Source organism: Lissotriton vulgaris, chromosome 4_2, assembly GCF_964263255.1.
Source record: "Lissotriton vulgaris chromosome 4_2, aLisVul1.2, whole genome shotgun sequence".
In the NCBI taxonomy this organism is placed as follows: domain Eukaryota; kingdom Metazoa; phylum Chordata; class Amphibia; order Caudata; family Salamandridae; genus Lissotriton; species Lissotriton vulgaris.
In genome coordinates, this window is record NC_141692.1 from 10,236,256 (window position 1) to 10,258,247 (window position 21,992).

Consider the following 21,992-nt stretch of genomic DNA (forward strand, 5'->3'; position numbering starts at 1 on the left):
ACAGCTTCTTTCTGGCTTTGACGATTTTTGTAAACAAAGAGGACTCTGTATAAACACAGACAAAACAAAGTATCTTATTTTGAATCCTCCGCAAAAACATGGCCCACCACCAACATTGGGCCCTGTCGCACTGGACAGGACCAAGACATTTGACTATCTGGGTATCCGGCTGGTGGATTCCATGAAATGGGACCAGCATCTGACCAAAATGTTGCTAAACTTGAAAAGAGTAACCGGAACCCTGCTAAAAGAGCAGAGAGCAGCCTCAACCAAACCAATAGCTGCAGTTTTGGATATTTACTCAGCCAGAGGAGTAAGTGCCGCTTTGTACGGGGCGGAATTGTGGGGAATGTCGAACTTGAAAGATCTTACACGAGCTGAGAACACCTTCTTGAGAAGCTTGATGTCCCTTGGCCCTTCTGTCCCCATCTTGCCTCTGCAACTGGACATGGGTTGTCGGGCGATTGAAGATCTAGCAAAGCTACGCCCTTTGCTTCTGTGGGCCCGCATCTGAAGAGTCCCTGAACTCTCAAGTTATGCGGATGGTCTGCGGGAGATATTAAGTGCGACAGGTTGGGCGAAAATAAAGTGGCTAACGGATATCAAAGCATTACTCACCAATTTGGGGCTGGAAGAAGCATGGTACCAACAGACAGCCCCGCCCAAATCAACGATAAAACAGCTTTATTGGAACTGGGTGGCGAATAGAAGGAATTCTTCTACCTCGATTTGCAAGTCGACCAGAATCTTTATGGAGTCCAAAGATGTCCCCATTAGAGAACTGTATTTGGACATTATTTCAGCCCCCTGGGAAAGATCTCTGTATTTTAAATTTAGAATTGGCCTTCTCCCAGTCATGGAACTAACTAGTCATTGGAAAATTCCCTACCAGACTGCTCCTTGGTGCCCTTTTTGCCCACAGCGCCACGAATCGGTCCCCCACTTTCTATTTGAGTGTCCTGCCTATAAAATCCCACGGTCAAAATGGCTAAAACCCATGTGTCGCACACTGGGAACCAGACACTGTAATGTGGCATTAAGGATTCTTCTTTCAGACACTCGTACTTTTTATGTATGTGCCACCTCGAAGTATCTTGGGTGGGCATGGCGGATTCGGTCAAAAAGACTCAGACAAATTGTTTAATTACGTTTTTACTCTTATGGTCTGCTTTAAAACCATGTCTATTTTAGGTAATTTAATTATTTTTCCCCTAAATAATAACATTTTAAATTGCAGTCTTAAATCATGCAAGGGTTTTTTTTAACAAAAACTTGAATTTATTTTTAATGTTCTGAAATGAATTTTTATTTTGTATGTACGCTTTTTAAGATATTTTATATGTCGAAATAAAGCCTTTTTGACTTGACTTGATAAATCCCCCACACACTTTAACATAATTAAGTAATTACAATTAGGACACGTGACAACTGCGCTGTATACTCTGCAGAGAGGCCAAGGTTTGGATAGCCATGTAGTCTGAATAGCATTAGAAAAATATAAAAGTGGGCACCATGCTGCACATAAGGCATGTCACCCGTGTTTTAAATACCCCTGGCCCTCTTATGTGCAATAACATTTTTTTAAATATATACATAGATGGGCAGATATACAAGCACAGATACAAAGAAACACGCACACACAGACATGCACACATACAGCCAACTGCAGCACAACACACACATACAGAAACACACCCACAGACATACACATAAGCAAGCATGTACATACATATACAGCATTGCCAAGAGAAGATGCATGTACACATGCGTGCACATATACAAGTACTTGTGGTGCACAGGGAGTAGTGAGGGGGCGAGTAGGGATTAGGGGCTCGCAGGTATGATAACCTTGTATTGGCCAAGTAACCTAAACCCCTTTCAGGGGCAACAGGGACCCAGTAAGGCAAAGAGAACATGAAACTCGAATCCAACAAATCCCTCGACCCTTCACAGTCCGGCTTCCGAGCCAAACATAGCACCGAAACCGCCCTCATCGCAGCTACAGACGACATCCGAACGCTACTGGACAACGGAGAAACAGCTGCCCTCATCCTACTTGACCTCTCCGCCGCCTTCGACACAGTCTGTCATAGCACCCTCATACAACGCCTCAGCAACGTCGGAATACAAGGAAAAGCTTTGGACTGGATCATCTCGCTCCTTGCCGGAAGAACCCAAAGAGTCCGCCTCCCCCCTTTCAAATCAGAGGCCACCGAAGTCATCTGCGGCGTACCACAAGGATCATCACTCAGTCCCACCCTCTTCAACGTTCACATGAGTCCCCTCGCATCCATCGCGCGACAACACAACCTCAACATCATCTCCTACGCAGACGACACCCAGCTGATCCTCTCCCTCACCAAAGACCCTAACACCGCCAAAACCAATCTACACAAAGGAATGAAAGAAGTAGCCGAATGGATGAAGAACAGCCGTTTAAAACTAAACTCGGACAAAACAGAAGTCCTCATCTAAGGATCATCCCCCTCTGCCTGGGACGACTCATGGTGGCCACCGGCCCTGGGTACATCACCCATACCCGCAGATCACGCACGTAACCTGGGCTTCATCCTAGACTCCTCCCTCTCGATGACCAGACAAGTCAACGCCGTCTCATCTTCATGCTTCAACATCCTATGCATGCTCAAAAAAAATCTTCAGTTGGATCCCCACCGAAACAAGAAAGACAGTCACCCACGCATTGGTCATTAGCCGACTCGATTACGGAAATACCCTCTACGCCGGAACCACAGCCAAACTACAGTAAAAACTCCAACGCATCCAAAACGCCTCAGCCAGACTCATACTGGACATACCCCGTCAAGCTCACATTTCCGGTCACCTGAGAGACCTCCACTGGCTCCCCGTCAACAAGAGAATAACGTTCCGTCTCCTCACCCACGCACACAAGGCCCTCTACGACCTAGGACCCGAATGCCTCAACAAACGACTGTCCTTCTACACACCCACCCGCCAACAACGATCATCCAATCAAGCCCTCGCCGCAATTCTGCGCATCCATAGATCCACCATGGGAGGAAGATCCTTCTCCTACTTAGCGGCCAAAACTTGGAACTCTCTCCCCACTCACCTCCGCCTCACACAGAACCACCTCTCCTTCAGAAAGCAGCTAAAAACCTGGCTATTCGATAAGTAATACACCCACCCTCCATCAAGCACCTTGAGACCCTCTAGGTGAGTAGTGCGCTATACAAATCTCCGAACTTGAACTTGAACCACTAAGGTGGCTTTACTTTAGGTGTGGAGCCTAGGGAGTCATGACAGAATGTGATGGGGACACATGAAAGGGCACCTCTTGCCCAATGTTGCGGTTGAGGTTCTCGAGATTTCCTCCACACTTACGTCTGAAATGCCGGAAGTGGGCAACAGAAAACCGGACTCAGTTTCGCTGTGCCACAGAACACAAAGCGATGGACAGTCAGAACCCGACATTTATTTAGTCGTCCCAGTCATGTACAAAACCGAACTACAGTGCTGGTCTGTTCAAAAGAAAGTAGACCAGACCCCCCCACTCTCCCCCCCTTCCACCCAGCAGAGGCATCTGACTTCACTACACCCCGAACACAAAGTCAAGCTGACCTCATTTCCGCACGCACTGTTTGAAGGCTGCGACCTCTTGAACAGCCACTCATTGCGAACAGGTGCTTGAATCAAGGGCGGGGCCAGCGATACTGCCGTCATTGACTGCCACATAAAAAGGCCCATCAATGACGGCGGGGAGCCCGCGCCTGCAGGGAGTTACTGTGCTGGTTGCGAAACAAACAGGGCGGCACTGCAATCCTGCGAGTTGAAGGAGCTCGAGAGGCCTCCCCGAAATGGAAAGAAATACAGCCCTAAATGATAAAAGTCGCAACGGATACTTTTTGATAGTAGCTATCAGTGAGTAACCAGAGTGCCATCCCGGGGCTTTAGCAAGAAAAGGGATAACAACCCCCACCTCCAGACACACACTCCTGCTTTAATTATAAAATACAGCAATATTCTGGGTACATGGGCCCCTCTGGGCACCGGTGCCACTGCACATGCTGTACCAATGGCAACGGTGCCCCCGATGGCAATCTAACCGTGCTAACCAATACTTTAAACACTGCCAAGTGCATCCAGTGGTGTTTTTTTTTTTTCCTTGGATCGTATGCCAACTATTGCTAGTTAGCCATGCATGCCCATGGTCTGGGTCTGGGAAAAGAGTTGCGCCATGATGCTGCACTAACGTTTTCCAGCTTTCATTCCTGCATTCAACGAGTTACCTCACCGGGATTAAACATTTGCTGTTGTACAAAGGCCTCAGCAGCAGGTGCTCGACCCGCGGAGCTAACCAGGTCTTTTAAAAACTGAGAACACGGGCATCTCCCTTTACTTCTTGCACTATCATGAATGCAGGCGAGCTGGATTGTAAGGAGCCCAGATCCTATGTCATATTGTTTTGTGTTCACTGAGTAGTAACAGAGTAGTAACAGTCCCGCACTGGAGGCCCATGGCCGAGGTGCTGCATTATTATAACAAGCGCCATTTTCGGCGATGCACAGAAGGGCAGGTGGATGATTTCAGTGTCTGCATTAAGCCACTGGAGCGCTATAAAATACAGTGTGACACTAACCATGGAAAGGACCCAACACTGTCCATGCACACTAGCTTACATGGCACTGCAAAATGTTGACGCCACTGACTGGCACAAGGTAGCCAAAACGTACTACCTGTCATTCAAGGCCTCCTAGTTCTAACTCTAGCCCTGCACCAGTGCCTGGGCAGAAGGCATACAGACCCTACCAGATTACAATAATGTGAAAACAATGAAGCGATGCACTGGCATGTTTAAAGAGTGGTACCAGCATGCTGACGCGTGCCATCACCGGTTCAACAACTAAACAAAATAACCCACGCGACCTGTAGCCAAGGAATTCTACCAGGGGGCAGTGACTGGGGCCGTGAAGGGAGCCATTCACTCGGCAGGGTAACGGCCAGGTGGTGTCTATGGGGAAAAAGCAGCCATGAAGTGTGCCTTTATGGGCCATATCCCAACGGCTACTGCCTACAAAAACCTGGCTGTGAAACTGTTTATATGCCTCAAACTAGTAGACATAAAGGAATTTACAAAATGACAATACAATTAACAACCAGGTGGCCTGCGCTGCATCCAATCATTTTATTGACAGGAGCGTGTTGCGCAGCGGTCCCCATTACACCGTTATGCCCTGGCAGCTCTCTCCGATTAAAATGGATTAATCATCGCAGGAAGAAAGATGTCAAACTTCTAAAACTCACTGCGGGCTGAACAGGTTCCTATTCCACATCACTTCATGGTAGACAGTGCTCTTTAATTACTTCGTAGTGGGTCGGAAACCGGGTAGTGCGAAAGGAAGGAGCGCACTGCTGTAACAATGCACATGGGCTCATTCTTGCATTTAAATACGTAACCCAGCCAGCTCTTCAAATTTGGCTAGCATATTGTTGCAGGGACCTTCAACAATTTTAGGGCGTTGTAGTAACGTGCAAGCATTGTCAAAGCAGCAAATCAAACAGAAGCCACCTGAAATATTAAGCATGGCGCCCCACGCCATGTTTATGTAATGATGGAAGATTAGCTCACGCCCAGGGGCAGGACAGCAGGGAAGAGCGAGCTGCCAGGCTGCCTAATTAAAGAATGGAAGGGGTACGGCTTCTAAAGTTAAAGTGTGCCGTACTTTTGAATATTAAATAAATAAAAGGGATTAAATGTCGCGTGTTTAAAACAAGAAGTGCAAGAGTAGGCGGCTGGAGCAGCGGAGCCAGCGCAGCTCTGTGTACAGGCTGGAAGACCTCAGCCTACAGAGACCAGCAAGGGGTGCGAACTAGGCGCCATGAAAACTGAAACCGAAACCTTCCATGGGGTGGGAGTTCCGTCTTCAGAAGCCCGTGCACGCGCCCACCGAGAAAAGCAGTGCTGGTGACGCGGGACTCCCATGCCTGAGGGAGAGCCCAGCGGAGGCTGCAAGAGTTTAGAATGGCAGTAAATGGGGCTTGGAGGGGCGCTTGTATGTATGCGGGGCGGCGGCGGCGGCAGGGGGGGGTCTCTGTATGTGTGTGTGCATGCGTGTGTGTAGGTGCGCTCCTGTGTGTGTGCGGCGGGGGGTGCCGGTGAGTGGGGGGAAGTAAGGGGGTGCGCGCGTGTGTGTGTGCCTTCCTGCCTGCGTGTGCATGTGTGTATGTGTGTGTTCAGGGAATCTGTGGCAGGGGACGTGCACGACGCCGGGCTGGGCGTGTGCGCCCACGAGGTCAAATCTCCGGCATGTGAAGCGCGTGACAGTCTGCTGTCCACATCCCCCCAAAAGTGATCACATAAGTTGTCTCGCCCTAGACAGCAAAAGCTTTGCTTTTGCTTTCGTCTAGGCGAGACCTAATAAATGGCAAGATGGCCTTCCAGAAACGAGCCTGCAGGCTGCAGCACACCAGTGGAAGGGGAGCTTGGAGCAAGAGGCACGGAGAAGGAAGAAAGAAAAGGGAACTTGCTCTCCAGGTATGGAGCAGTGCCAAGAGCGTGCATCGTCGAAGCGCTGTGAATTAAAAGTGCCTTTGTTTCCCCAAGAGAAGTAATCTGATCGACTTCTGAAGGATGAACGGGCACGCAGGTCCGCTTTTAGCGGGACCCAGTTACTCATGCATGACAGGGGCATACTTTGATAGCTGCTGAGAATTGGGGTGCAATATGCAGGGTACGGCTCCGCTTTCTTTTAGCTTGCATTCTATTTCTTACCGTGCTGGGAAAAGGAAAAACTTCAAGTATATCAATAAAAACTTGAATGGATGCAGGATCGGATAAGTACTCAATCCATGCATTGAAAATCTTGAGGCTCCTGTCTCAGGAGCAGGTGCCTTACCCACCAAGCTTACCTTACCTTTTTGGATTTTTTCAGCTACTCCTGCAAGCTGAAGTTCATGCCAATCATTATGACGCATCCATTGCCAGCTACATCTTTCTTGTGGAGGTCCAGCAAGCAAGGTCCCAACTCCTGCAGCAAAGCGTCGCAACTCCAGCAATAAGGGGCCATTTAAAACCCCTTGCATGCTGATGACGGCCGGGAGCTGTCATGGCACACAGTGCTCGTGTGCTGATGACGGCTCCTGGCCGTCATGACCGCACCCGCGATCGGAATGTGCCGCACAGGCGCAGAATCGCAGCAGCATGCAAGGGATTAAAATCCGAGGCATCTCCCGGGCTCGCAGGTCCCACGTACTGCACGCCATCTTCAGGAGTGCACAATTCAGCATGGCAGTGGCCCTCCCTACCGGCTTTTCCAAGGCGCCGCATGCGGACGGTGTGCTCAGGATCACAGACGCGCTCTCGGCGTAGGCTCCATGGTGCTGAACGGGCGCAGCAGGCCTTCTAAGCGGGACCGGATCCCTTCTGCTCCCCTCACTAATGACCTGCAGGCCCCATCCCTTCTCTCTTGGCGCCCAAGGCCCAGCGTTTGGTCTCAATTACACTCAGGAAGAAAAGTCTACTTGCTGGGGAGGGGCAAAGTGCCCCGGACGAGCTCAATTCACAGCAACTTTAATCTGAAAAAAAGAAATGTTCTCGGCATAAAAAAAGGCCAGTCCACAAAAGTTTACAGAAATGCTGGTGCACAAATTTCAGAGTTCACCAAAACCAGGAGGTAGGGAGTCCATGCCCCTGCTTCCATCACAGCCTCAACTCCTCCCTAAGCCCTGAAACATGCCCAGCGTCGTGTCACCACACTGACATCCCCACACGCACCCATCTCCCTCCCTCCCCAGTACTTATAATTTTAATCAACGTGCCCCCGGACCCCTCCCAACCAACACTGCTCCGAAAGCAAGCCCACTCCCACTTCCTGAGGCTCCTCGCCCTGCAGAACTTTAGTACCGTTAAAAAAACAGTCTGAATAGCATATTCCCCCCTCTCGCAACCCCCTCCCCAAACACATCATGGCGCCCGAAAAGCACTGTTAGGAACAGCGTGTAGAGACGGCCTGCCAGAGCGCGGGTTCCCCGAGCTGTGCCTGGTTTGCTCTGCCAGGGTAGGCTGATGTTTTACTCGACACAAGCATCACTCGCGGTTTGATGTTTTACTAGACACAAGCATCACTCACGGTACGACGTTAGAAGTTTCCACTTAAACACAGATGCCGCAAAGGGAAATGCAGACTCATACCACGTTGTTTCGAACATTTAATAACAAGCGATCGCTTTCGCGATTCTCTTGTAAAAAAAACCCTGCGAGTGGCGCACGCCACTGCGAGCATATGTCTTGAATTACCACGGCCGTCACGGCTGCGATAATTCAAGATATATGGCAATGAGTGCGCGTAACAGACAGCAATACGCCATGGGCGGAGCTACGCGTCCGCCCATGTCCTATTGCGTGTTCTGTTTTAAAACTAAACACACGCAAAGGCCAATAAGAATGGACCTTGGGAATCCACAAGCACGAGCGTTGTGGAATCCAAGGTCCATTTTCAAAAGCCCTGAGAAAAGGACTCTGGGCTACGCCCACACTGCATGCGCAGTGTACGCTAGGCCGAGACCTAAAAAGGGGGGTGATTGGGACCAATGACTTGAGTAAAGAGGAGAGGTTGGCTTTGGACACTCTATCAGGGAATGATGTTCTCGTGATACGGGAAGGTGACAAGCTAGGGAGGGAATATCATCTTGATGAATAAGGAAGATTACATAAGTGAAATAAATAGACAACTCTTTATTTCTTTATTTCGGCGTTAGAATTGCCATAAAAGATTTGCATAGCAAGAATTTACATAAAAGAAATTTACATCTAAAATGATGAATACAATTTAAAAGAAACATGTTACAACACAGCTACATATCTGTCAAGACGGCTTGGTATTCTACAGATTAGAACGTGATACTTATATGTGCAGAAGTGCGCCCCCCTTAGCTTTACAATTTTAAACCTTTTTTCCTGCGGACAAAATAAACGGAATGTAAAAATCTACTGACACTAAATACAATATATTGTGTTGTATCCGTTTTGATCATTCTAAATGCGCTCATACAAGATCTTATTCCCAAGAGATTGAATAATGGTTTAATCCATTTTCTTCTTGCCTGCACATAGGCTTGACAGAAGAAAAGGATGTGCAGGTCATCCTCCTTGTGATTGCCCTCACACATAGTACAAATTTCTTTTACATTTTGGGTGTCATCAATGTTTTTCCTAGACCATCGTGCCAAAGTTGAGTTGGTCATGAAATTACCATATCTTAGTTTCATGTATAGGGTTTTTGCAAGTGGGGGTTCTACTTCATCCAGGAAAGACTCAAAAAGAGGTTCATCCTTGAAGCTTAAAAAGTTACTAACTAAAGACCCACTCATATTTCCACTCGTTATTTGTTTGCAAATAAAACCCCAACAGGCCTTTTTTAACAGGTTTTTTGAATTCGGCGGTAACCTTTCCGAACTCTCGTAAAAATGGGATAACCCTATTTTAGTGAACGACATTCTAATATGTCTCAATCAAACATTGGAATTTGAACCATCTAGATACTGAATTTCTTCAAGCCCCTTCCTATACTCAAGCAATTCAGGTGTCAACAAGATTCTCACCCAAAACATTAATGGTCGAACAATAGTATAATGATCAGTTCTTCTTATGTTTAGGTCCATCTGAAGAGGTACCAGGGGGGTTGCCTTTTGGGGCCCTTACAAGACTACGCAAAAATTTATTGTCCATGATAGAAAAAGCGTCCTTTGACATGGGGCCCCAAATCTCGGCGCCGTAAAGAGCAGCCGGTTGGACTTTAAACTTGCATAGCTCTATTGCCGGTGATACAGATTTACTAATGCTCGAACAATGCTTTCTAAGAATAGGTTTGGTATTCTGTGCAAATGTTACCTTGCTTTTTTCAATTTGCGATTTCCAAGTAAAGTTTGAGTCAAGGGAAATCCCCAAATAGGAAAAATGATCAACAACTTCCAATTTTTGACCATTTAGTGTAAGGTATCCATTATCTGCTTTGATTGGGTTTAGAGCCATGCACTTAGTTTTTTTTGTGTTGATTTCCAATCCTTTGTTATTACAATAAATACTGAAGGAGTTCAATAGTGCCTGCAGACCTTTTTTAGTTTGAGAAATTAAAATGGTGTCGTCTGCGAAAAGTAGCGCGGGTATCTTTTCTCCATTTATTTTTGGTGAGTCATTTTGGCATTCTTCTAGATACGCAGGAATATCATTAACAAAGAGGGAGAATAATGTTTGGGACAAAACACAACCTTGACGAACACCACGTTCGATTGGTATGTTCTCGGTTAGATCCCCATTTGGGCCCCATCTCACCCTGGAGTAATTCCCGGCATGCAGCTCAATTATCTGCTTTAATAAGCAGCTAGGTAGCCCCACCTGATGTAGGGACCTCCAAAGGAGATCTCGTGGCACTAGATCGAACGCCGCCCTGAGATCTACAAAGGCGACGTATAGATGACCCTTTTTAATATGGACATATTTCCAGGAAAGGCAGCAGAACCTGAATACTTGATCAATGGTGCGCACTTTGCTTCTAAAGCCTGCTTGAAACTTCGTGAGCACCATTTTCTCTTCCAACCACACATTTACTCGAGCCAAAATATGTCTTAAGTAAATTTTCTGGAGAATGTCCATCAGGCTGATTGGCCGATAATTAGATGGTATCGACCGATCTCCCTTTTTAAAGATTAATGCTATCTCGGCTCCCCTCCAGCTATTGGGAAAATCTAAACTACGAGATAGCATATTAAATAGATAATTTAGGTAGGGAGCCCATACCTTTAGATCGTGCTTTTAAAGGTCCCCCGGTATTTTATCCAATCCTGGCGCTTTACCACTTTTAACCGCATTAATGGCAGCCTCTGTTTCTTCAATTGTAAAATCCAAATCAGCTGTGTAAGCCATGGTGCTTCGTCAATAATATTAACAGAACTTCCATTGTATTTTGCATATAAGGCGGTGAAGTGGTTAACTAACGTGAGTTCATCTAGAAAAACATGCTTCGCTAATCTACCATTATGATCCCCATTTGCAGCTAGCCTCCAGAACCCTATAGTATCTTTTGCTTTTGCAGCTGCCAACATGTCCGCCCAGTTATTCTCTTCCCAATCCTTCCTTGAGTTGGCCTGTACCTGCTTATAGATTTTCCTTGCCATTCTAATGTCCACTGGGCATTTAGTTTTAATTGCCAACAGGAGATTCCCCTTAGATTCCCTACACGTCTTCCCATACCAGGGTTTACTATGAGACAAATTGAATGAACTTTGCGACCCTCTTTTTGGCATTTTTGTCACCAGTTTTTTCAGCATCATAAAAAACTCATTATGCAGTGCCAAAAAATGTTCAGAAGTAATTGACACAGACAAGGATCCTATTAAGGGTCCAAATCGTATTGCAAACTGTGAGTAAATTTAGGTAAGTATCTCACCGTGCTCTAATATGAGGGGCCACTTTACGGTGCGCCTATTATTACTAACTGTTAGTTCATTTCCTCGAGCTTCACCCGTATCTAGTGTCAATATATTCCTAGTTCCTATAACCCAATCGGCTTCTAACAGTAAATCCAGAGGGTAATGATCACTCTCTATCCTGGTTTTCACCTCAATATCAACCATGTACTGCCAAATAGGCAAAGAAACAATTACGAAATCTAGATTACTGTTATAGTTATTTCTAGAGAACGTTGTTTTTTTTAATACATCTGAGGGGAGCCGTCCATTGCAAGCACTGTTAGGAACAGCGTGTAGAGACGGCCTGCCGGAGCGCCGGTTCCCCGAGCTGTGCCTGGTTTGCTCTGCTAGGGTAGGCTGATGTTTTACTCGACACAGGATTGTCTTTCGTCCCGGTACGAGCATCTGACTTTGTTAAAATGAAATTAGAAATCTTGGAATTCTGTCGGAAAATACGACTAAAAATGTTCTTCAAAGACAACCCCATACCAATGACTAGAGAGGTTACAGGACTGCATAATAAATCAACGTTTTGCCCATCACCCTCGAAAATTCCTAAGGAGATACTCACTTTTGAGAGGACTATATTATCAGGAATAACAGCTTTGGAAAGCAAAAAACAATTCATTCATTACAACATTACCAAAGAAGAGAAAGAGGCTATTTCCTCTCTAAAAAATGACCAAACATTGGTTAGTGAGCAGGCCGATAAAGGCGGGGCGGTAGTCATTTGGGACATCAACAAATATAAAAAAGGAGGTTAACCGCCAACTTGGTGACCCAAAATGCTACAAAAGAATTGGCAAAGACCCCACTACTGACCTTAAAAAGGAACTCTTTTCAATATTACAAGAGGGTTGTGACTCAGGAATTTTGGGACATAAGGAATTCAGTTTCCTTCAGAATAAACACCCAAGAATACCCGTTATGTATGTCCTTCCCAAAATACATAAGGACGAGGTCAACCCCCTGGACGTCCGATAATTTCAGGCTGCTCCTCACTAATTGAACCAGTCTCAAAATATATTGATTATTTCTTGAAACCTTTTATTGATGACATTCCAGCTCATTTGAAAGACACGACAGCATTTCTCAATCATATAGCATCAGTCCAGTTCGATGTGACTAAACAACTGTTAGTGACTATGGACGTAGTCTCACTATACACGCAGATTCCCCAGGACCTGGTGTTAGAAGCAGTCATTTACTTTTTGGAGCAAAGGGAACAGCCAGCCAGAGTGCCCACCAACTTGTAATTTGTAATTTGTAACTGGGTTTTGTACCGCGCCAACTCACCGACAGGTCTCAAAGCGCTACTGACCAAGTACAGCAACAAGAACGAAATAAGAGTATAGAAGTGTCTAAGCTAGTAACCGGCTACTGGAATGTAAATGCGTCTTTAAAAAGTAAGGTCTTCAGGGACTTCCTAAAGTGGAGAAGATTGGATTCTCTACGAAGCGCCTCCGGTAGCTTATTCCAGATGGTAGGAGCCTGAACTGAAAAGGATCTGCCGCCTTTTGTTGTCAGCTTGAAACGTGGACAGGATAGCAGAAAAGATCCGGATGATCGCAGGGCGCGCTTAGGTTCATATATTTCAAGCCTATCTTTTATGTAGGCTGGCGCCTGCCCGTGGATTGCTTTGTGGCAGATACACATACTCTTAAATTCGACTCTTTGTACTATAGGCAACCAATGTAGCCTATAGAGCAAAGGGGAGGCATGAGTCCTCCTCGGCATTCCAAATATCAGACGAGCTGCGTCATTCAGGATGACCTGAAGACGGTTGATGGAGTTTTTTGGAAGGCCAAGGTATAACGCATTGCCGTAGTCTATTCTAGACACTATTGTGGCTGAGACAATGGTTCGAAGCATATTCCTTGAGAGTAGGGGGACGAGTTTACGTAGTTGCCTGATCAAATTGGTGCAAGAACCAACTACAGCGGACACTTGCTTAGCCAATGAGAGTTTCTCTTTCTCGTACAACTAGCCAAATTTGCGCTTTCAAGAAATTATTTCCAATTTGATGGTGATTTCTTTTATCAGACGAAAGGAGTAGCAATGGGCTGCCCTTTTGCACCAGAGTTGGCAGTCCTGTTTATGGGATTATACGAAAACAAATTCATCTACACTTCCAATCCATTCTCTGAATACATCAACAAATACATCCGGTACATCGATGATGTATTTATGATTTGGTCCGGATCAAAGGAACAGTTACATGAATTTATGACCTGGTTAAACCAAAGGATGGAGGACATTCAATTTAGTTTTGATTAGTCAAACAAAATCATCACATTTTTGGATGTTCAAGTTTATGCAGTGGATGGCAAACTGGGTACTACACTCGTTCGCAAGCCCACAGACAGGAATAAAGCATTGCACTTCACTAGCCATCACCCGAGAAGTCTGAAGCAAAATTTACCATTCGGACAGTTTCCTCGAATTAGAAGGAACTGTTCGAATAAAGAAGAATTTTTCCATCATGCAAACGAACTAATGGTTCGGTTAGTCTTGAGAGGTTACCCCAAAAAACTTCTTAAAAACTCAATAAAAAGAGCCTGGTGGGTCCCAAGAGACACGCTCCTTCAAAAGAAAGAACAACCTGCTCAAACCGGAATTGTATGTGTCACAACCTTTGGACCTCAAACACACCATTTGCGTAAAATGGTCACACAGAACTGGCACTTGATAAAAAATCTTCACTGTGATTTCGTCGATCCCCCACTCTTCGCATTCAAGAGAGAAAAAAGTGTGGCAAACCATATTGTCAGGGCAGCTTTACCTACCACGCCCAAAGCCACTCTGCGAAGCATGCTGAGCCTACCCCCAGTAATAGGGCATCATAAGTACGGCAATTGTTTATGCTGTGTACAAACTGTCGAAGGATTCTTGTTTACATTTAATGGCATTCATTGGAAGCACGACTCATTCACGAATTGCCAGACCAGAAATGTGGTCTACGGCATTATGTGCCCATGCCCTAAATTATATATAGGCAAAACAACCCAAGAAGCAAGACAGCGCATTACGCAACACAAGTCACGGTTACGAAATGAAACACAAAATGCACCATTGGTTTTACATTGGCAAACACACAAACATCATGACGACGATTTAAAATGGACCATTCTATCAAAAATTGATGCAGACCCAAGAGGAGGTGACACTGAAGGAAGACTAAGTCAGCGAGAAGCTCTGCTCATCATGGAATACAACACTGCAATGACGGGGCTTAATGAGATCTCCGAAATATTTAGAACAAACTTGTGATTGTGCTCAGTTTCATTCCACGGCTGCCACCCCATCTGATTCACCTTTAAGTCAATTTTCAGCACTTTATCGTTTGTTCCCCCTTTTTTCGATTCACTAGTGTGTAGCTGTCATGGTAACCTATAAAAAATGCACTGTTTCCAAATCAGTAAACAGAGAAATAAGACTTTCTGTTTACACTACCAGTCACGTGTCCCCGAATTCCCTTCCGGGTAAAAAGATACGTCGGACTGAACCTCGTTGCGTTCACGTGCTGACTTCGGCTAGACGCGACCAACGCCAGTTCTCTCAGGTAGGAATCCTTCAAATCTAAAAACTCCTTTTCAAACCGACCGCCTAGCGTCTCTAAGCAGCCTACTAACTGATTCCCCTGTTTTAGGTGAAAAACCGCAGCGTCAATCCCCATAATAAAAAACGGTCATCAAACAGGAAACGCCACGAAGCCCGGTAAGCGCTATTTAGGAACTACAGTTCCAGGCTTATATGCTTTAAACTGTTCCCATTTGTGACATATGTCATGCATTTATTTTCGTAGGTTCTTCACCTTCATTACCATAGAGGTGAGTTTAGAACCGAAAGAGAAAGTTGCATCATGTCATGTCGTGCTTCTTTTGTCTAGTGTCAACACAAAGCCGTCGATTGTTTACTATTCACAAATTCGGGACATTGACAGTATTTTCAAGGTATGGTGGTTGCGCCTACGGGCGGCTTGTGTATCAACAATTCTGAATCCAAGAGCTGATTTTTTAATCTGATATTTGATCTTTGTTGTAGAAATGGTTGGTCCTGATGATAACCCCGCTATCAGGGGTTTGAAACGCGTCAACCTGCACTAAAATTGACTGGACTCTTTTGTCAACTACGACTAACTCCCTAAAAAAAGACTTGTTTTGCTTGAACTGAAAATAATAATTTGTGTTCATTCTTTCAGAAAGAATTGTAACTAGGTCGGAAAATAACACCTATTAGTTTTTCTCTATTTTTGTCCTTATTGTTGTGTGTATGTACAGTGGTGCGATTGAAGTATGAATGTCGTTGGATGTGTATAAAATTGTGAATTTGTAAATATGTATAGAGCCGTTGGTCAGTTATGTCTAAATGTTTAAATTGTTTATACATGCATATTTAAATTGTGATATGGTTTAAAAAATTGCAACCACTCAACTAGTGAACAAAATAAAAAATTAACTAGTGACGCAAGACGGACCTTTTTGTTTTATTCATAAAGGTTACCATTTTGTAAGTTTATCCAGTATTGGCCATTGTGTAGTTTTCTTGTTTTACTCAACACAAGCATCACTCTCGGTTTGATGTTTTACTAGACACAAGCATCACTCACGGTACGACGTTAGAAGTTTCCACTTAAACACAGATGCCGAAAAGGGAAATGCAGACTCATACCACGTTGTTTCGAACATTTAATAACAAGCGATCGCTTTCGCGATTCTCTTGTAAAAAAAAAAACCTGCGAGTGGCGCGCACCACTGCGAGTTTATGTCTTGAATTATCACGGCTGTCACGGCTGCGATAATTCAAGATATATGGCCATGAGTGCGCGTAACAGACAGCAATAGGCCATGGGCGGAGCTACGCGTCCGCCCATGACCTATTGCATGTTCTGTTTTAAAACTAAACGCACGCAAAGGCCAATGAGAATGAACCTTGGGAATCCACAAGCACAAGCGTTGTGGAATCCAAGGTCCATTTTCAAAAGTCCTGAGAAAAAGACTCGGGGCTACGCCCACACTGCATGCGCAGTGTACGCTAGGCCCGAGACCTAAAAAGGGGGGTGATTGGGACCAATAACTTGAGTAAAGAGGAGAGGTTGGCTTTGGACACTCTATCAGGGAATGATGTTCACGTGATACGGGAAGCTGACAAGGGAGGGAATATCATCTTGATGAATAAGGAAGATTACATAAGTGAAATAGATAGACAACTCATGGATACAACATGTTATGAACCTGTATCTTACATATCTAAGAATCCTATTAAAGATCTGACTATCTTTATTAACATAAAATTGGGAGACTGGCAAGAGAGGGGCTTGATTACGGATGAAGAATGTCAGTATTTGACTGTAAGGAACCCTAGTTTTCCCTGGATTAACATCCTCCCTAAAGTACACCAAGGGGGTCCTTCTTCCCCGGGATGCCCATCATTTCAGGAGTGGACTCACCAACTGAACGCCTGTCTGAATATGTTGAGAAGTTTTTACAATCTCTCTTATGTAACCTCCCGGCATATATACTGGACAGTTAAGACGTCCTAAACAAATTTGAAGATATCCAATGGTCTGAGGGTCTCATGTTTGTTACATTAGGTGTTGCCAGTCTATACACATGCATAAATAAACAGTTCAGATTGCGGGCCTTCGAGTCTTTTCTTAAAACCAAAACAGCAGACTGGCTAGAACAGAATGTTATTTTGATTGATACGATTCATCTGATCTTGTCGAAAAATGTCTTTCTGCATGGAGGCAGATGGTATCATCAGAAGCAGGGGACCGCCATGGGTTCAAAATGTGCTCCGTGGTACGCTGGCCTTTTCATGGGCTGGTGGGAGAAGGAGCACGCTTTCCAAACAACATTGGAATCGGGCCCTATATGTTGAAATCTGGGGGTAAGATTACATGGTCCAAGAATAGCGGGAAAGATGGCGAACAACAGGCACACATAGGCCCACCAGTAGCGATGAAGAGCCAACTGTAGACATTTCTCTTTAGGGTCACTATAGCTTCTAGGAGAACCTGAATAAATTAGATAAGATATGGAAAATGGTTCTTTGCAATTTTTTACCCTACGATATTGTACGTTGATGTGACAAGGTCTTTCAACGTATCAACAAATTGATACTGTGTGAAAACTATTTATTGAGCCTGATCTTTTGAAATATTGATATTTGTACCATGGGTTTGGGTAAAAAGGAAAAAAATAAAAAAGAGGGTGGAGACAATGAGTGTAATGAACGGGGACTGTGGAAGGTAAAGATGAGGGTGGGGGGAGAGGGCAGTGAATGTGATGAAAGAGGGGCTGTGACAGATGAGGATGAGGGTGTTGGCAGCGGGTGCAAAGACAGAGGGCTAAAGCAGATAAGGATTAGGGTGATGGCAGTGGATGTGATAAAAGTGGGCTGCCACAGATGAGGATGAGGGTGATGACAGAGGGTGTTATGAAAGAGGGCTGTGACAGTTAAGGATGAGGGTGATGGCAGTGGGTGATGAAAGAGGGCTGTGACAGATAAGGATGAGGGTGATGGCAGGGGGTGTGATGGAAGAGGGCTGTGACAGATACGGATGTGGGTGATGGCTGAAGTGTGTGATGACAGAGGATGGGGTAGAGACATTCAGGGTTTGACGGAAGACGAGGGTGGAATAGTGGCCGAAGTATGATGATGGGAGGGTGAGGAGGCTGGTAGAGGAAAGATATGATAGGAGGGTGATGCTGAGTTGAGTTTGATGTCAGAGGAGACTGATGATTGGAGTGTTATGGGTGGGTAGGTGATGGAATACTAAGAGCGGCTGAGAAGGATGATGGTAGATAAGGTGAATGAGGAGTTGGATTGATCAAAGAACATGTCTTTGCAGAGAGGGTGAAGTCATGGAAGGCGTAAGGCAGGATAGTTTAATAGTAATAGATGGTGAGGTTCTGCGGCTTTAAGATGTTTGATAAACCATGGAATGTCAGTAAACTGAAAAGAATCACATTTGTTGGAAAAAATACACATTTGTGACGCAACATTTCTATTTTAACGCCATATAAATTCCAATGTTCTACAAAATCCACCAAATTCTGGGGGCCTGTTTGATGCTCATTCACTTCAGCCTGCTCCACATTAAAACGCTATATGCTTCCCAGCTATTATTCCAACAAAATGGTGTCAGAAGCACCTTACTTGTATCCTGACTACAGAATGTTAGCGCTCTAGTTGTTCTTTAGAACTCTGTGTTCAAGCTGCAGAGGATCACTTGGGAGTCAAGTGACAGACAGAGGGCTGCTGGAGCTGGAAGTACACACCATAGAAGACCTTGGGAGTCTGACACAGGTTTCACGAGTAAAAGGCTGACTTTACTAATGTCTGCAATCCTGACTTTCTTGTGTCAACTCCAGAAAGAAGCAACACTTATTAGGATGGTTGGGCTAAATTGTGTAATGCACAATACTGGACCGAAAAATAGCACTTCATTTAAAATACATGTGAATGATGATAATGCTTAAGTAAACCTTAAGCAAGTGTGCAAACAATACCACAACTTTATGCTTTGTATTAGTAAAGCACACTTTACCCCGCAAGAGTTTCTTGGCGCTGACTCCAGTCCCTCTTACCTTGTACTCCTGCTCTGCTTTCATCACAAGGGTCACACGGTGCTCTCTGTGGGCCGGGGTCTCTCTGCAGAACACACACAGGAGTTCACCATCGGTTTCACAGAAGAGCTGCAGCCTCTCTCCGTGCTCCTCACACAGGCTTCCAGGCGCTATCTGCATTTCCTTCACCATCTCCACCATGTTTGCTAATCTCTTATTCGGTTTCATTTCCTTTTCTTGGTCAAAGCGCTGCTTGCATTCCGGGCAGGCTTTCTCCAGGTCCTCTTTACTCTTAAATGTGCTAAAGCAGTAAAGGCAGAAGTTGTGTCCGCAGGCCAAGGTCACGGGGTCAGTGTACAGCTCCCTGCAGATGGAGCAGGTGGCTTCTTCCTTTAGTCTGGCCCAGGGGTCTGCAGCCGCCATGTCTGCAGCGAGCTGTGCTGGGCTCTGTTCAGTAATATTACTTGAAAGAGTTACTTAAAAGAGTTACTTAAAAGAGTTACTTAAAAGAGTGGCAAGCAGTGTGAACTGTGCATGCCTGGAGTGTAGTAGAATTGGAAAAACTACAGCCAGCACTTGCAGGTGCGGACTACTAGCAGAGAGAGAAAAGTAGACGAATAGTTCTGAGCCCAACCCCTCTGGCTGTGGACAAAGGGACTTAGCCCTGTGTGTGGTGAAGTGTTCCAGGGCAGGCGGTTCCTCCATGGGGGCGTTTGGGCGCCGCCCTCCCTGCTTTCTCGCTGTGCCAGAAGGCAGAAACAAATGGTAGTTAATTATTGCCGTAATAATATAACTACCATTTGTTTCTGCCTTCTCGCACGGCGAGAAAGCAGAACTTCCTGGTTTTGGTTTACAGTATGCAGTGTTACTCGAGGGCAGGGGGGAGTGGCTTGGGGAAGTGGCTTGCCCACTGTTGTTAATACTAACTGTTTGGGCAACCTGAGGCCGCCCAAACAGACAGTATTAACAACAGTGGGAAAGCCACTCCCCCAAGCCACTCCCCCCTGCCCTTGAGTAACACCGCCCACTCACTCTCCCTGTTCTCTCTGTATGCTGCAGCAGCATACTGAGAGAAAATGAAGCAGTCTGGGGCAGACGGCCGCACCAATCAAAAACACGGCGGTGGAGGGGAGGGAGGCTGCCTGCCGCGCCGCCTTCCTGATGTCGTGCTGCAGGACTTGAAACAAGGACGGCGGGAGTCGGGACGTAGTCTCCGGACGGTAAGTTTATTTATGTTTTTTTTTGGGGGGGTCATATAGCACACAGATGGCCTTTTTGGAATGCCTGTTGGTTCCACGGTGTGCTGGTGTGTCTCGAGGGGCTGGGAAATGCTCATGGTTGGTTGAGGCCTGGCAGTGGAGCATCCAAGGGCGTAGCTAGCATTCAAGTCCGACTCAATAGTACGTGCCGATTGTGCCAATAAGCGTTTGTAATATATTGGGCATCATGTGGGGGCTGTTGGACGTGTGACACCTGCTCAAAGTAGCCAAACAACCTCTTTGAATGTAGGGTCATAATGAAAAAGGGAACTGTTCCACTGCCACCACCATAAAAAGTCGAGCGGATTCCCGCGCACCGGAAATTAGCTGTGTAAAATGAAGCCCATTAAACTACAGTACAGTCGCCCTGCTGCTGTCAGACCGCGAATCCGAAAGTAAAACAAATGCGGTGTAAAGTGATTCGGTTCAGCGGCATATTCGACCCATTGTGAAAGATGCTATTCTTGAAAGGATCAATTACGTTATTGGCTCGGTACAGCTGCCGGTTACTGAGACCTCTTTAAAGGTCTCTTTCCAGGTACACAAGTTTACACAATCGCCCCTGCACTTTCAAATGTCACCAGCCGCGACTGCCTGTGACAATGGACAGAACAGGTTAACCGTGTGTATGGTGCACTGTTCCAGGGCTCAGCCTCTGGCTGGGGTCTGTGGTGAGGGCTCTGTGTGTGGTGCAGTGTACCAGGGCGCTGCCTGTGGCTGGGGTTCGTGGTGTTGGCTCTTTGTGTGGTGCAGTGTTCTAGGGCCCAGCCGCTGGCTCTGGTTTCCGGTGTTGTCCCTGTGAGTGGTGCAGTGTTCGGGGGCCCAACCTTTGACTGTTGTAAGTGGTGTTAGCCGTGTGTGTGGTGCAGTGATCTAGGGCCCAGCCGCTGACTGGTGTAAGTGGAGTTAGCCCTGTGTGTGCAGTTCCTACCCTCTTGGCTTTAGACAAAGAGCTCTGTCTGGCGTTTGTCACGTTGGCCCTTTGTGTGGAGCAGTGTTCCGGGGCCCAGCCTCTGGTTGGGTCATGTGGTGCTGGCCCTGTGTGTGATGAAGTGTTCCAGGGCCCAGCCTCAGTCTGGCATCTGTCATGTTGGCCCTGTGTGTGGTACTGTGTTACAAGGCCCAGCCACTGGATGTGGTATGTAATTTTGGCCCTGTGTGTAGTACAGTGTCCCAGGGCCTAGCCTCTTTGTGGGGTTTGTGGTATTTGCCCTGTGTGTGGTTTAGTGTTCCATGGCCCAGTCTCTGGCTGTGGTTTGTGGTGTCAGCCCAGTGTGTCATTGTTAGAACTGGGGGTCTCTAGTTGGCATAGGTAGGTACCTTTGGCCAAATAGGGACCCTTGCTTCTAGTCAGTGTAAGGGGCTACACTTCTAAAATAATCCCTGCTCACCCCTTGGTAGCTTGGCATGAGGAGACAGACTTATCTCAGAGGCAGTGTGTAAAGCATTTGTGAAAACATACAGTAATACATTGAAAACACTACAAATGGACACCACACCATTTAAAAAAAATAAGTAATCTTTATTAGACTTAACACAAAAATCCACAATACAATAATCAAAAATATACTTTAAAGTGGTAGAAATAGCTTAGTTCAATGTAGATGGTAAATGCACCACTTTACTCTCAAAGAACCTTAAATGAGTCACTCAAAAGGTCGCAGGGAAGTTGATGCACTGGGAAGGGATGCATCGGTTCCTTACTGCTATGCAG

At 45.9% G+C, this 21,992-nt stretch overlaps 1 protein-coding gene across 1 annotated transcript in view; it reads right to left on the minus strand.

The window, feature by feature from the left end:
* LOC147718118 (E3 ubiquitin-protein ligase TRIM11-like) overlaps window positions 1-19,547 on the minus strand; it is a 379,599-nt gene extending 360,052 nt beyond the window's left edge. The window contains exon 1 of the mRNA XM_086919259.1: window positions 19,041-19,547. Within this exon, the coding sequence (XP_086775385.1) occupies window positions 19,041-19,442 (402 nt within the window). The 5' untranslated portion in view covers window positions 19,443-19,547. The remainder of the gene's footprint in view (window positions 1-19,040) is intronic.
* Between the last annotated feature and the right edge of the window lie 2,445 nt (window positions 19,548-21,992).